Raw genomic sequence first — 14,530 nt, 5'->3', positions numbered from 1 at the left:
TGAGAAGCAGCAATAAGATTTTCAAAATGACTGCTGGTGTGGCCATATTGGACATGCAAGTGGCACCCTTTTCATTTAGGTCCAGCTTGACATTAACGAAGTCTCTGGTGAAAATTCTATGAAATATTAGTTTGCACAGGTGGAATATCAATAATATTTTCAATAGGGTCATTATGGAGGCCATGTTTTAAGTCATATTTACATCATTTTCATTTAAGGCCAAATAGACATCATAATAATTTTTTAGTGAAAGTTGATGTGAACCTCCATTCACGAGTAGTAATAATAGGATTTTCAAGATGTCCAGAGCAGTGGCCATACTGGACATAAGATCGGCACCATTTTAATTTATGACCAACCAGACATCATAAAAAATTCTTCTGGCAAAAAATAAATGTTGATGCCACTCAGTTGGAGTATTGATACTAATATTTTCAATATGTCTGCTGTGGTGATCATATTGGATCTCTATGTGGCACCATTTTCATTTAGGATCAGATTGATATCTTAATAAATCTTTTGATGAAAACTCCCAAGATGATATGACTAGCAAAAACAAAATTTTCAAGATGGCTGAAATGGTGACCCAACTGTATATTCAAGTGGTGCATATTTTATTTGGACTGACTAGACCATGGGATAAACGTGTGTGGAAAGTTTCATGGCAATATTCCATGTAATTTTGGAATAGCTGTGATGATCAACTTGTCCCAGAGGATGGCTGATAAATGACATACCATCCCATCAGCTTTTCTTCTCTATGACCAGTAGAGCTAAAAATGAATGCATGGTATTTCTATTATTTGAGTACTCTTCCAATGTACTCCACTTGTCAGTTATTAGGTACCTTTGAAAAAGGGACAGGTTTAAGGTGAAGTTATTTATATTAAAAACAAGCAATGGTAATAAATGTCTGAATACCTTCATGCTAGTTTCAATTTGACCAAACGAATAGACCTAAAGATTCAATAGTGTTTACTTCCTTAATTCTTGTGAACATGTTTTTGTTTTGTTATTTCATTGTTTGTTTTTTGTAATCTTGTCGTCACACATTTTTTATGTATTATCAGATATTGTAAAGCACTTAGAGCTTCTAAGTTTAGGCACTGTACTAAATCCACATTGTTATTATTATTATTATTATTATTATGTACTATGATTGAAATCTCTTTATATATAGCATTAAGGAAACAAAATACGGTCAAAAACAAACAGCTGCTTGAAATAGTTGCTTTCGTCTCCTTACGAAATGAACCTAATAGTGTGAAGTACACTAATTATAGCAGTTATTAAAATAGGGAAAAGTTTGCTCAAGTAGATAATATAAGCTTCTGTAAGTGCAATAAATGAATTATAACATATATTTTTGTAAACAAATCTCACATGGTCCTTTTTTAAATGTACTTATGGAGTACATGAAGTGAAAATAACCAAGAGATACAAGTCTTTTAGAGATGCATATCTAAAACAATGCCAAACTATATATTCTCCAACCTAAATTATACTTATTAATGATACACCAAAATAAAGGCAATTAGAAGTTCTTTTATCAATACCTAAAGCATACAACTTTGGGATACAAATTCAAACCCTCTACAAATGATTAAACTTTGGAGTGGAACCTTACTTGTGCAGAATTTGAAGAAATTGGTACAGATGGATGGCAAGAGTAGGTCATCCTTTTCCAAAACCTCTTTCCCCATGATGGACCCATAGTAATTGTAAGTTCCCTTTCTCACATTTGTGGAAATGATGATAGACTCATCGCCTGTCTCTAGGGCTAGTTTATGAAGCTGAAAGATGTATGAGATGTAGACACAACCAATTCTAAGCAAGAAGTCTTGCCCTAGGTAACAATAGGTAAATTCTCCAAATAGCTTCATACATATGGTCTAGTCTAACACAGAAGTTATGGCTGACTCCAAGTCAATAATGGCTTTTGGCAGAAGATACCTATACACCTACTTTTGTAAAGATCTGAGTACCGATTTACATACTTTTGGCAATCAGGAGCATTCTTACTCTTTCTTTTTTCTCTTTCACTATTCCAGTGGTCAAATAAATGTGTATCCAGACTCAGAGCCACATCTATGGCTTTAGAAAACCACTTAACCCGAACAAAACCCCACTTGCCCAACAAGATCTTATTTGTTTACCATTTTTCTGTCTCACCCAACTCCTTCCAAATAAATGATATGGACTGTCCCTTAAAATGGTGATATGGTTCATAAGAATGAACCCCTGTTCACATTGTACTGTAGAGGGACTCACAAGTGATGTAATTTCCAACAACTTAAAAAGTTCTGCATGCTCAGGTGTGGAGTCCATACTAGATGTGGCATATACCTCTCCTCTCGTGATCTATGACTGTATGACTTCAGTTCTTGTGATCTTTGACTATGACTTTAGCTCTTGTGATTTTTGTATGACTTCAAATCTTGTGATTTATGACCGTATGACCTCATCTCTTGTGATCTAAGACTGTATGACTTCAGCTCTTGTGATCTATGACTGTAAGATTCAGTTCTTGTGATATATAACTGTATGACTTCAGCTCTTGTGATTTTTGTATGACTTCAAATATTGTGATCTATGACTGTATGACTTCAGCTCTTGTGATCTATGACCGTATGTCTTCATCTCTTGTGATCTAAGACTGTATGACTTCAGCTATTGTGATCTATGACTGTAACACTTCAGTTCTTGTGATCTATAACTGTATGACTTCTGCTCTTGTAATCTAAGACTGTATGACTTCAGCTCTTGTGATCTATGACTGTATGACTTCAGCTATTGTGATCTATGACTGTATGGCTTCAGCTATTGTGATCTATGACTGTATGACTTCAGCTCTTGTGATCTATAACTGTATGACTTCTGCTCTTGTAATCTAAGACTGTATGACTTCAGCTATTGTGATCTAAGACTGTATGACTTCAGCTCTTGTGATCTATGACTGTATGACTTCAGCTCTTGTGATCTAAGACTGTATGACTTCAGCTCTTGTGATCTATGACTGTATGACTTCAGCTCTTGTGATCTATGACTGTATGACTTCAGCTATTGTGACCTAAGATGGTATGACTTCAGCTCTTGTGATATTTGACTGTATGACTTCAGCTCTTGTGGCCTATGATTGTATGACTTCAGCTCTTGTGACCTAAGACATTATGACTTCAGCTCTTGTGATATTTGACTGTATGACTTCAGCTCTTGTGATCTATGACTGTATGACTTCAGCTCTTGTGATCTATGACTGTATGACTTCAGCTCTTGTGATATTTGACTGTATGACTTCAGCTCTTGTGGTCTATGACTGTATGACTTCAGCTCTTGTGATCTATGACTGTATGACTTCAGCTCTTGTGATCTATGACTGTATTACTTCAGCTCTTGTGATCTAAGACTGTATGACTTCAGCTATTGTAATCTATGACTGTATGACTTCAGCTCTTGTGATCTATGACTGTATGACTTCAGCTATTGTGATCTATAACTCTATTACTTCAGCTCTTGTGATCTAGGACTGTATGACTTCAGCTCTTGTGATCTATGACTGTATGACTTCAGCTCTTGTGATATTTGACTGTATGACTTCAGCTCTTGTGGTCTATGACTTTATGACTTCAGCTCTTGTGATCTAAGACTGTATGACTTCAGCTCTTGTGATCTATGACTGTATGACTTCAGCTCTTGTGGTCTATGACTGTATGACTTCAGCTCTTGTGATCTATGACTGTATTACTTCAGCTCTTGTGATCTATAACTGTATGGCTTCAGCTCTTGTGATCTATGACTGTATGACTTCAGCTCTTGTGATCTATAACTGTATGGCTTCAGCTCTTGTGATCTATGACTTCAACTCTTCCTTCAGATTGATATACATTCTGTGTATTTTATTATGATCTGTGGGGATGACTATAATAATTTAGAGTTCAAAAACTTCAAAATGAAAATGTCAAATTTTACCTGCAGACTTTTTCAGACAATTAGATAACTTGTTTTGCTCACAGTGTGGTTTGGATTGCTCTTCAATGGAAGGAGAGGCAACAAAAACTATCCAGTCACTAAGGCAGATTTATGCAGGTAAATTACCCATCTACTAGTGCTTAGAGAATGCCCTGGTGGCTCATAGACAGTGCTCTGCATACATGTGTTTGTGGAAAATTCATGTGAACTGTACAGTATATTTAACAGGCCTAACAGTATAGAGGCCAACAATAACTCAATGATACCAGAGGCCCATATAACAAATAATATGGTATGTATACAGAGCAACCTTCCATAATGGTCACCTCCTTTAAACAGACACCTCTTATATCCAGCTAGGGACTCATTTTCGAATACTGTGGGAATACATTTTTAATAGTTTTAATGAAAATTACATTTTCATGAGCATTTAAATTTATATATTAGTAAAGGGATCCTTTCCTTTCCAAAGAATTTGGGGTTGGGGAAGGGGTATAACAGTTTCCATAGAATCATGGATTGGGGAAGGGGTAGTATACTTTCCACCAAAAAATCATTGATCATGGATTGGGGAAGATGTCCTATACTTCCACTGAATTGTGGATTTCAAAAGGAGTCCTATACTTTTCACAAAATATTCATTATTAACTCATTAGGGAAGGGGTCCTATAGTTTCCATAGAAAAATCATATTTCATAAATTGGTGAAATGGTCCTTTAGTTTCCACAGAATAATCACTGTTCACAGACTGGGGAAGGGGTCCAATAGTTTCAACAGGGTGATCATTGTTCAAAGACTGGGTAATTGGTCCTATAGTTCCTACAGACTGACCATTGTTCATAGACTGGGGAAGTGGTCCTATAGTTTATACAGTCTGATCAGTATTCATGGATTGGGGAAGGGGTCCTGTAGTTTATACAGACTGATCATTGTTCATTGATTAGGGAAGGAGTCCTATACTTTCCACAAAATAATAATTGTTCTCTGTGTATTTGTAGTTTCGGACTGAAAATGCCAGTGGAGGTATGACCATATTATGAAGCTTTGTTTTCTCTAAATGGACGTAGCACTTCTTATGATACATCATATGTATGAAGTTACATGACTATGCATGCAAAAGTGTCTAAGAAAGTTAAATTAATACCAAGTTAATGCTGATCACAGGAGTGTTAAATAAAGGACATAGTAACTGAGTTCTAACTGAAAAGTGTAGTATTTCTCATGAAGTATTTATACACCAAGTTACATGACTCTGCAGGCAACAGTGTAAAAGATAAGTGTGATTAATGCAGATCACAGGAATTGTAAATAAATATAACAGAGACTTAATTCTAATTGAAGAGTGTCGTGTTTTTCATGAAGTATCTATACACCAAGTTACATGACTCTGCAACCTATAGAAAAACTGAGCCAATGAGCCAACCATGACAATTAATGCAGACTGCTGATGATGAAATATGGGTCAATGTGACCTACTTTTGAAATAAGGGTGTGGTGCTCTTCATGATGCATTTATATACCAAGTTACATGACCAATCAAGCAATAGTGCCTGTAAAGTGAACCTAAATGGAAAGGTAATTGAGATCACTGTCGTGGGAAAAATAGGTCATTGTTACCAAGTTTTTACAGAAGAGTGCAGTATTACTTCTGAAGCATCTGTATTAAAAGTTAAATGACTTAAAAAAGCAAGAATACCTCAGCTAATGCTAGACCTAAACTAGCAAAAATAAAATTAATGCAAAGGCGTGTATGTAACAGTGAAGCATAAATTATAGGTTACAGTGACCTAGTTCTCACAGATGGCTGTAGTATTCCTCAATGAACATTTATCAAGTCATGTGACTCTACGGGAAACAGGGTCTGAGTAAATTACCTCGGTATAAACATTAGCTTCAATGTTGATACCTGATGGACAAACAATCCATAAACCTGCACTGCTTTATGATAAGGATACAAATCTGTACCCAATCAAAACAAATGCATTTGGAGTATACTTACACTCCCTTAAATATACAAGTACTGATGGCTGGTAAACACAGTTAGCACTATATATCTCTACCTTCAATATCCACATTGAGGTGGCCGGTAAAGAGTTAGCACCATATATCTATTGTAAATTCATATATTTAGATCCAAGTGGCTGATATACAGAGGTAGCAGCATACATCTACGTTAAATTGCCACATCCAGGTGTATGATAGAAGTAAAACTGTATATCAACCCTAACTGGCCACATGTAGGTGGCTGTTAAATAGAGGTGACACAATACATCTAGATTAAACTGCTAAATGCAGGTGGCTGGTAAAAAGAGGTAGCACATTATATCTACCTTAAATATTCACAATCATGTTAGATGTTTAAATCGAGATAGAAACATATATCTACATGAAATGCCACATATAGGTGGCTGGTAAACAGAGGTAATACTGTATATGTTAAATATCTAGATCCAGGTGGCTGTTAAATAGAGGTAGCACCATATATCTACCCTAAAGGACTCACGGTACTAATTCAACTCCAACAGTAAACATATGGAAACACTATCATACTCAAAATTCAATAATTTAAAATGTCTGGGTGCTAATGATGAGACCTATAATTCTCCATGCACATCTAACCTTGGTGCAAGCTTATGTGTGGAGAACACCATATGAGCTGTGACATTTTGTTTATCTACATGTGTATGAAACACATGTTATTGATTCTGCACCAAATGAATCAGGTGCTACTTGCATTACTGAGTACTCCTGAGTCAAGCCTGTAAAATTACTAAAATTGCATCAATAGAAATTTGTCTACATTTTTTTTAAAATTACAGATAGGATAAGCTCTCAAAAAATATTTTTACTAAAATTTTAATTTTCATTATTAATCAATTATGGACCACCAAACCCGTAAATACTCTATTATTTGTTCACCCATTTTTAGACTGGTTCACAGTTCTTCCATATAATTAGTACCGTGTGTCCTAAATAGCCAATTCTGTTAAATAGTGGTAACAAACTATATCTACCCTAAATAGCCAAATGCAGGTGGCTGGTAAATAGAGATGGCTTAATATATCTACTTAAATATCCACATCCAGGTGGATGATAAATAGAGGTAAATCCATATATCTGGCAAACTATGATGTTCAACTGAAAATATATTTCAGAATGTATTCTTGCCCATTAAGCTGTATAAATTTCCTAAATAAACTTCTTAGTAAATTGAATAATATATTTTTAAACATTATAATATCATGTCAAAACATGACATAAAGTCACTGCTTGTTTCAAATCGGTATGTACCATGTCAGATGTTACCTTCTTAATGGCTAATAAACATCAGAACATTTGCTTGCCCATGTGAAAATTCACTTGTCCCGGCAATGGTTTAGTAAGTCCTAGGACATAAATCAGAGTATATAGTCACTAAGTCACAATGTAAACCTACCAGGCCTTGTATCTGCCACTGGATGACAGGCTTGACAGCCAACTTGTACTTGTTGGATGTAGGAACACTCTTTTCTATTGTCTCTTTCTCGATGAGCATGATTACTCTTCACTGCATCATACATTAAAGGAAAGCAATTGTGGTTTTTGTTAAATTGCTTTTTCACTTTCTGATGCAACATCTGACATTTTAATAAGCTGAAGAAAAAATTAACTGTACAGATTACTATGTCAACAGTGTACAATTACAACTAGTACTAGAGTGAAAGAATCCAAATACTGTACAATAGATTGAAAATTACATTGTATCAGCTATTGTATCGAGTCCAACAACAGTCTGACATTGCATAATATGCTGGCAGATCAAGGTCTATGTTGTTTGTGAAACTAATTAATCCTAACAAACTACACAGAACTAGGTCTGCAAGCACATTGTGTGATGGCAGATATGGGTCTGTGCAATTTGCAGTTGGACTTGACTTTTAAGTGAGTATATAATGTACAATCAACCAATCCATACACAAAAAATACCACAAGAAAATCATTGAACTGGTAGAAACAAAACCCAGTCAAAATGGGATGGAACTGAACACAAAACTGAAACAACCCAAAAAATTCAGTAAAGAGATTATACATGTATATGGAAATCTAAAGAATACAAATATTAAAAAATAAAACATATTATGCAAGAAATAAAAATGACTCCTCACTAATGACAAAATTTAGCTACTCAATTACTTATTACAAGGAATCCATCATGTCATTATTATGTCATCACTGGCCAGTCATAAATGCGCATTCAAGAAAGTCAAATGACTAGTTTTCATTCATTCAGGCACAGGATGGTGAAAACGTTCTTGAAAACTGGCATAATATTTGCTTACTGTCTAAACATTTATTGTAAAATAATAGTTAAACATTTAATCCCAAAATTTAACTCGATTAATTTTAAGAAATTCTGTGAAAATACTATTGGAGAAATTTGGGGTAAGACCCGAGTTAAACCAAATATTTTCACATACCTGAAGCAATGTCCTGCCTGTAACGGCCCATACATACAAAATTATGGATGCATTAATGTAATGATTCTGAGTACCGAGTCTTCATCTAGAAAATGCAGATCATTCTGTTGTTGTTGTTGTTGTTATAGGGTTTAACGCCATTTTTCAGCACAAGATAGGCTATACGTGGCAGCCAGTATTAATGGCGAGATCATTCTGTACTAATGACATTAATGCATGGATCCCATTTCCAGGTGATCTTAATACCAAAACACTGTTCCTATTAAAACTTTTTTAGAAGAACAATGCATTTCGTATATTAAACAGAAATTAAAATGCTTTGTGAATTACAACATTACAAATGCAGGAATCAAATTACACAAATTTTACCATACTTGACAAACATCAACATTAGCAACATGCTTTGACTACACAGGACTATGCAAATAAGCTGATAGGTAAAACGTACCTGGTAATCTGAAAATGCTGTTCTGCTGGGATAGAAGACGAATTATGCACCCTAATAATGTGTCAACAACACAAGAAAATGAAAAAAAGTAGTCTTTAAGTTAGTACACACACACACACACATGCACACATATATATATATATATATTGAAACACTAAGCAATCTTGAAAAAAATGTTTCTCATCAGAGACCATTTTGATACTATATCCCACAAAATTGGGGAATTTATATATTAAATGCTATGTGGCAGAGGGTTGGCATCCACTTGTAGCTTTCCCAGAATAAAATAATTTTATCAGTAGAAAACCAGGAACCGTGGAGTTATGCGTTTCCACAAACATGAGCAATAAACTGTTACATTCAGCAATAAAAATGTTGAAGCAAACACCAACCTTTTCGCTCAATTAGCATGGGCACCATGAAAGACACAGTATATGCCCATCTGGTCTTTTATAGTTCTCTATGTTGATAACTGATATTTCTTTGCATAAACTATTCTTTATAGGTACAGTAATCTTGACCTTTGCCCAAAAAATTGAAAGGCTTCTTCCATACCCAAGTGTAAGGTAGAACAATATTGTGCAGAAACCATTCTTCTTCTTTAGATCACAGTGATCCTGTTAGAAATCAAGGTTTTTCCAATCGTGGAGTTGAAGTAGATCATGTAGACATGAAAATCACAAACTAAGGAAGGATACTCAACATGCATCTTTATGAAAACATTCGTGTTCTGGAATGACCTGCTGAATCAATTCATCTCATTCTTTATGGAGATATTCTTAAAAGAAATAACATAACACAGCCTTGCAAATGAACATTTTTGTACACACCAATTAAATTTCAGAATGTATGAATATTTAAAGATAGAGAGTGGGGTTTTTTTTTTTACATATTAATGATTTATACAAATAAATATGCTAGTCAGTCATAAATTTTATTTTGTTACCATTATTAAAATGGATTGTCTATTTCATGGATATGTCATGTGGATGTGATTTTGTTTGAAGTAGTTACCGTAACCAACACGCTCAATCAGCTATAATATTCTCACCAAGAACGACTTGAAACTATGCCTGACTATACAGATGACTTAAGAGGGCATGAATATCTTGGTACATGTAATTACACATGGTTCACTTGCTTTCTTTGCTCTTTGTTCAGTTACAAAGAAGTGAAACGGTTGATCAATCTATAACTTTCAGATATAGGACAAAATGATGTGCTTATTTAAATGGTATTCATTTCATCTTAAAACATGCACAATAAAGCATTGGCCCTTTCCGTTCACTCCTTTGCTTCATTTTTACCAACTTTCTTGATTTGGTCACTACATGTATTTGTTGCCTAGTGAGATCACTGTGTGATGTCTATCAGGAGTTTCCAGTAAATTCCACATACCAGGGGTTATGCTACCAGGAAAAGTGGGTGACTAAGTCGCCTAAAATTTGAAAGCTTCTCCTTCGCATGTCTGGAAAGCGACAATGACTTAGCCTTGTGATTTTAAGAAGCATATCGAGTGACTGTAGCTTTTGAGATGCTCCCTTGAGTTAGCCAGTTATTTCTGGTGTTGTGTGTGTTTTGTGTGTTTTGAATTTTTAACGTAGTTTTAACAATTTTTCAGTCATATCGCTACGATGTCTGCAGTGTGGCAATTTATAGTGATGTCAGCACTGTGGCATCATGCCACAGACATGTAGCATGATGTCCTACCCAGTCACATTATGTTGACACAAGGCCGACCTGTCCTAACACTAACCTCTTAATGCTGAGCATCTAGCGAGACAGCTGTTAGTACCATTTTTGTAAGTCTGTGGTATGACTTGGCCAGGGTTCGAACCCATGACCTCCTGCTTCCGATACGGACACTCTAACCGCTAGGCCACCAGAGCGGTCTGGTGTCGTAGCTCAAGGCAAAATATGGGCATCATGCCTTCCAAAAGCAACTGTTCATTTCAACTGCATCAACAAACTCTTGCACATTCAAAGGCATGCATTTTGATAGCTGACTGACCATTAATCCTTTACCAAGTAAGCTGTAGCAGATATTGGTTTTATATCTCTGGTTATAGCAACTATCACTGGCCAATTTCCACAAGTTATCAATGTAACCCCCAGGGGTTTAAAATTGAGGGTAGAGAAAGAAACACTGGTGTCAGAACTGGGGGATAAAATGAAGTGTTGGGGTTAAAAATGTACTGACAAACTTTCGTTTGACCGTTACTTTTTTAGTTTTGAATTAGGAAATTGCAACTTGCACAACATAGTCTCTCTCTCGCTCAAAAAAAAAAATAAAGATAAACCAACATGCACAATTAACAAACAAATGCACTGTCCATTTAAAGAATAATTGTAGAAGTTCATTTTCCTTTAAAAGTCATACTTTTAAAAGCCTCCTTATAATCTTGTTGTAGCAGTATTATAGACCAATACATTACATATAACATATATAAGCCAATACCAAATCCCAAATAAATCTTTTTAACCAAATGGCAGTTGATTTAATGCCTGTCAAAAAATGTGTACAACCATAGGTTTTAATGTACTTTGTCCTAGAACATATTTGTCCAAAAATCAAAGAGGCTAATGATTCATCTTCTTTTTAGTAAGTTACACTTACACTTTTAAATCTTTCTCCTACTGCAGAAAAGTTACAAACCAAACAAATCTGCAATGACCCCCCCTTGACTTTGCAATCCAAATAACATATTTGTCTCTGCAAGCTTACTGATTTCTTTGTTGAGAAAGAATGCCTTTGGTGATAATGTGTTCACCATATATCTTGTGGCGAAGAGCCGATTTTTAAAAATTCTTTTTAAAAAATGCCATGAAAGGATTATTTACTATAGCAGTCTTTAAACACTGTCATGAAAGGATTATTCACAATAGCAGTCTTTGCCATATTCCAGTCAAGGGAATTATTTCCTACATTTTTCATTAAAGTTAGATCCACCATTACTCAAAACTGCTTATTTCACTTTCTTGATTCTGAGTGCAAGCCGTTTTCATCTGAAGATCACTTTCTAGTCTGACAAGCATTGAGGTTAAGCATCTGGATGACACCTGGCTGAGCTCAATGGAAATAGCATCAGAGCTTGTGAGATTAGGGGAAGCTACTCCGTCATTACAATGCCGATGCTCAAAGTACACAAGATGCCATCCCTCATCATAAGCATCGGATATTAAATAAATCCTGATTGCATTAAGCAAATAATTTGAGTAAAAAAAAAATGCAGAGAAACAAAATGTGTGCATCAATTTTCTCCAGCGTGCATCTCTGACACACAAATGTGCATAAAGAGAAACAATGAGTTATGATTTGATGATAAAAACATACAAATTTGTGTTTTGAAACTTAAACAATAGTATCTAAATAGCAGTTTGTGTTTTACGACTATAAGTGGTGATCTGAAAATTTTAACTGCTGCATGTACATTATTTTCTTCACAAAATCAGTTTGAAATGCAATTGAACCTTTTGAAAGGGGAAATAATGTCAGACATAGCTGTGTCTGAGAAGTAAAACTCTATAAGATTGTCTCTTTTTGTAAACATTTGGACAAATATATTTTAACAAATATTAAAATCATAGAAAGATCTAAACATTATGTTATTGAAAATTTAGCATAAAAATGCAATTATGAAGGTGTGAAATGAATTGGACAATGCTATGTGGAACTCGAGAAGCGCTGTAAGGTTAAGGTTGCTCTCATTTTTTTAAAAATATGGAAAAAAGCAGCAAGAAAATACTATTTAACTAGTGTCTGACATTGCTACATGACTAATAAAACCATAAATTTGCAATCCTATCCATGGACTGCTGTAACAAGGCTAGAATGTCAGTGGTTACACAATAAAACCAATCTTTCTAAAGCACTCACATGTTGTCCATTTCAATTTGGTTGGAAACAAGTTTAGTTCATTCATACATTGACTTTCATCATCTATGAATAGTTATGGTAACGTTTTATCGGAAAAAAAGAAACTGTGAAGGACAATATGTTATGAGGGCACGTGTGCATTTGCTCTCATGTAAATGTTACAGGGTTTGTTTAAAAAAAGTTTAAGATTTGTGACAACTGCCATTTTATAGCGAACTTTCATAAAGTTAAAGAAAAATAATTCTTGTTTGCGGGTAGTTGATTAAGCTTTTAAACATACTTGCTATTACAATACTGCAATCTAGTTACTCCTACCAGTTAAAATTCATTACAATTTATAGCTTCTATGAATAAAAATATTAAGATGTATGAGACCATGAACAGACCACTGAGGTATCCCTTTAAAGATATTAAGTTTTCTTTAACACGCTTTTATTTTAGAGTTTATCTATCATACTGATTACCATTTATTCTATTCCTATTATATTACAACAATATAACTTTTGAAAACGTATCGACTAATACAAAATACTGAAATCATATATTATAGTGGGCTTTAACAGATGCTTAAATGGTGATTTCTCGGAAATTGGTGATCATAGGAAACTCATTACTATTAGCACAATAACTGATTTACTGGCATTCATCTTGTTTGTGCGGGTGTGTATTTTTGTTATCTTAGCATCTAAAGATATTGTGTTGGTATTTGTGCATGAAAAGCAAGATGAGGATAGACAAGTATATTGCAGTCTACGAAATTCCAATCATTTACGATAAAAGTCCATGTCACAGGATTTGGTGGTCTGTACCACAGGGGCTCGTCACTAAGAAAATCAAGGGATGGGTGTTATATTATTACAGGTTAGAACCCCAATCTTGATTTTCTTTGTAACGAGCCCCTGTGGTTTGTACGTGGTGAAGCTAATGGCTATACACGAGAATGTGCAAGGATAAAATAGGTAGAAAGATCTGCTGTCGAAAATATGAAACGACAGGATGCAAATAATGTTCATTCTGCATTGACCATTCTTACTTAAATCATTTTTAACGCTTCGCTATTTGATAAAATTACGCATGTTTAACCGTTATTGTATATTGGGTCCATTTTCTATAACAAGGGGCGTAACTCAAACACGTAAATAAAAATTCAGCAAGACAAATCAGATCCGGACCAATACCTTGACCTAAGAAATTGTCATGTTTTTCTGATCTTTTGTTGTGTTTTCTTTTTCATTGTTTTTCTGTAAGCATACATAACTATTAATTGCTGTTTCCACACCAAAGAAAGTGCTTGTTTTAATTGTTTCTTGTTTTAATCCAAATAGTGAAACAATTAAAAATTTATTTTCATCCTTACCACTGTCTCTACCTCTGACAAAGTTATTAATATTGCTTGAAATATCGAAAGCAAAATAATGCGATACCTTAAATTTAGAGAAAAACTTTTCGAATTTTAGAAAAACCAGGGCCTGTTAGAACCATATATATAACGGAACACATTGATAAACGAACTTGGTAGAAAAAATATTATTCGAGTAATAGCGTACGTTACTCGTTACTGATAAGTCGACTAGTTCGGTTGACTTAACAACACTTGTGTATTTGGCATTGATTTGTAAGGTATCGAGTACCGGCAACGTACTGTTTAAGATCTCTTCACAGAGTACAGCGTAATAGTATTTCGTATTTAGCTTTGGGTAATAGGAACCATCATATATTTTTGTTGCGTCAAATTCATCTTCCAAGGTGAAAGTTTTCGATCAAAATGATCTTTCTTTC

The 14,530-nt window shown here is 34.7% G+C and overlaps 1 protein-coding gene across 1 annotated transcript in view; it reads right to left on the bottom strand.

Annotated features, from left to right (window-relative positions):
• LOC149800378 (uncharacterized) overlaps window positions 1-13,861 on the bottom strand; it is a 43,322-nt gene extending 29,461 nt beyond the window's left edge. The window contains exons 1-3 of the mRNA XM_089957226.1: window positions 13,785-13,861; window positions 7,406-7,602; window positions 1,628-1,793 (exon numbers count right to left, since the gene is read on the bottom strand). Coding sequence (XP_089813352.1) covers window positions 1,628-1,793; window positions 7,406-7,504 — 265 coding nt within the window. The 5' untranslated portion in view covers window positions 7,505-7,602; window positions 13,785-13,861. The remainder of the gene's footprint in view (window positions 1-1,627; window positions 1,794-7,405; window positions 7,603-13,784) is intronic.
• Window positions 13,862-14,530: the final 669 nt, after the last annotated feature.

The sequence above is a fragment of the Sinohyriopsis cumingii genome, chromosome 5 (genome assembly GCF_028554795.1).
Source record: "Sinohyriopsis cumingii isolate HCF-2022 chromosome 5, ASM2855479v2, whole genome shotgun sequence".
In the NCBI taxonomy this organism is placed as follows: domain Eukaryota; kingdom Metazoa; phylum Mollusca; class Bivalvia; order Unionida; family Unionidae; genus Sinohyriopsis; species Sinohyriopsis cumingii.
The sequence above is the reverse complement of the archived record's forward strand: the minus strand, read 5'-3'. Positions and strand labels throughout refer to the sequence as shown.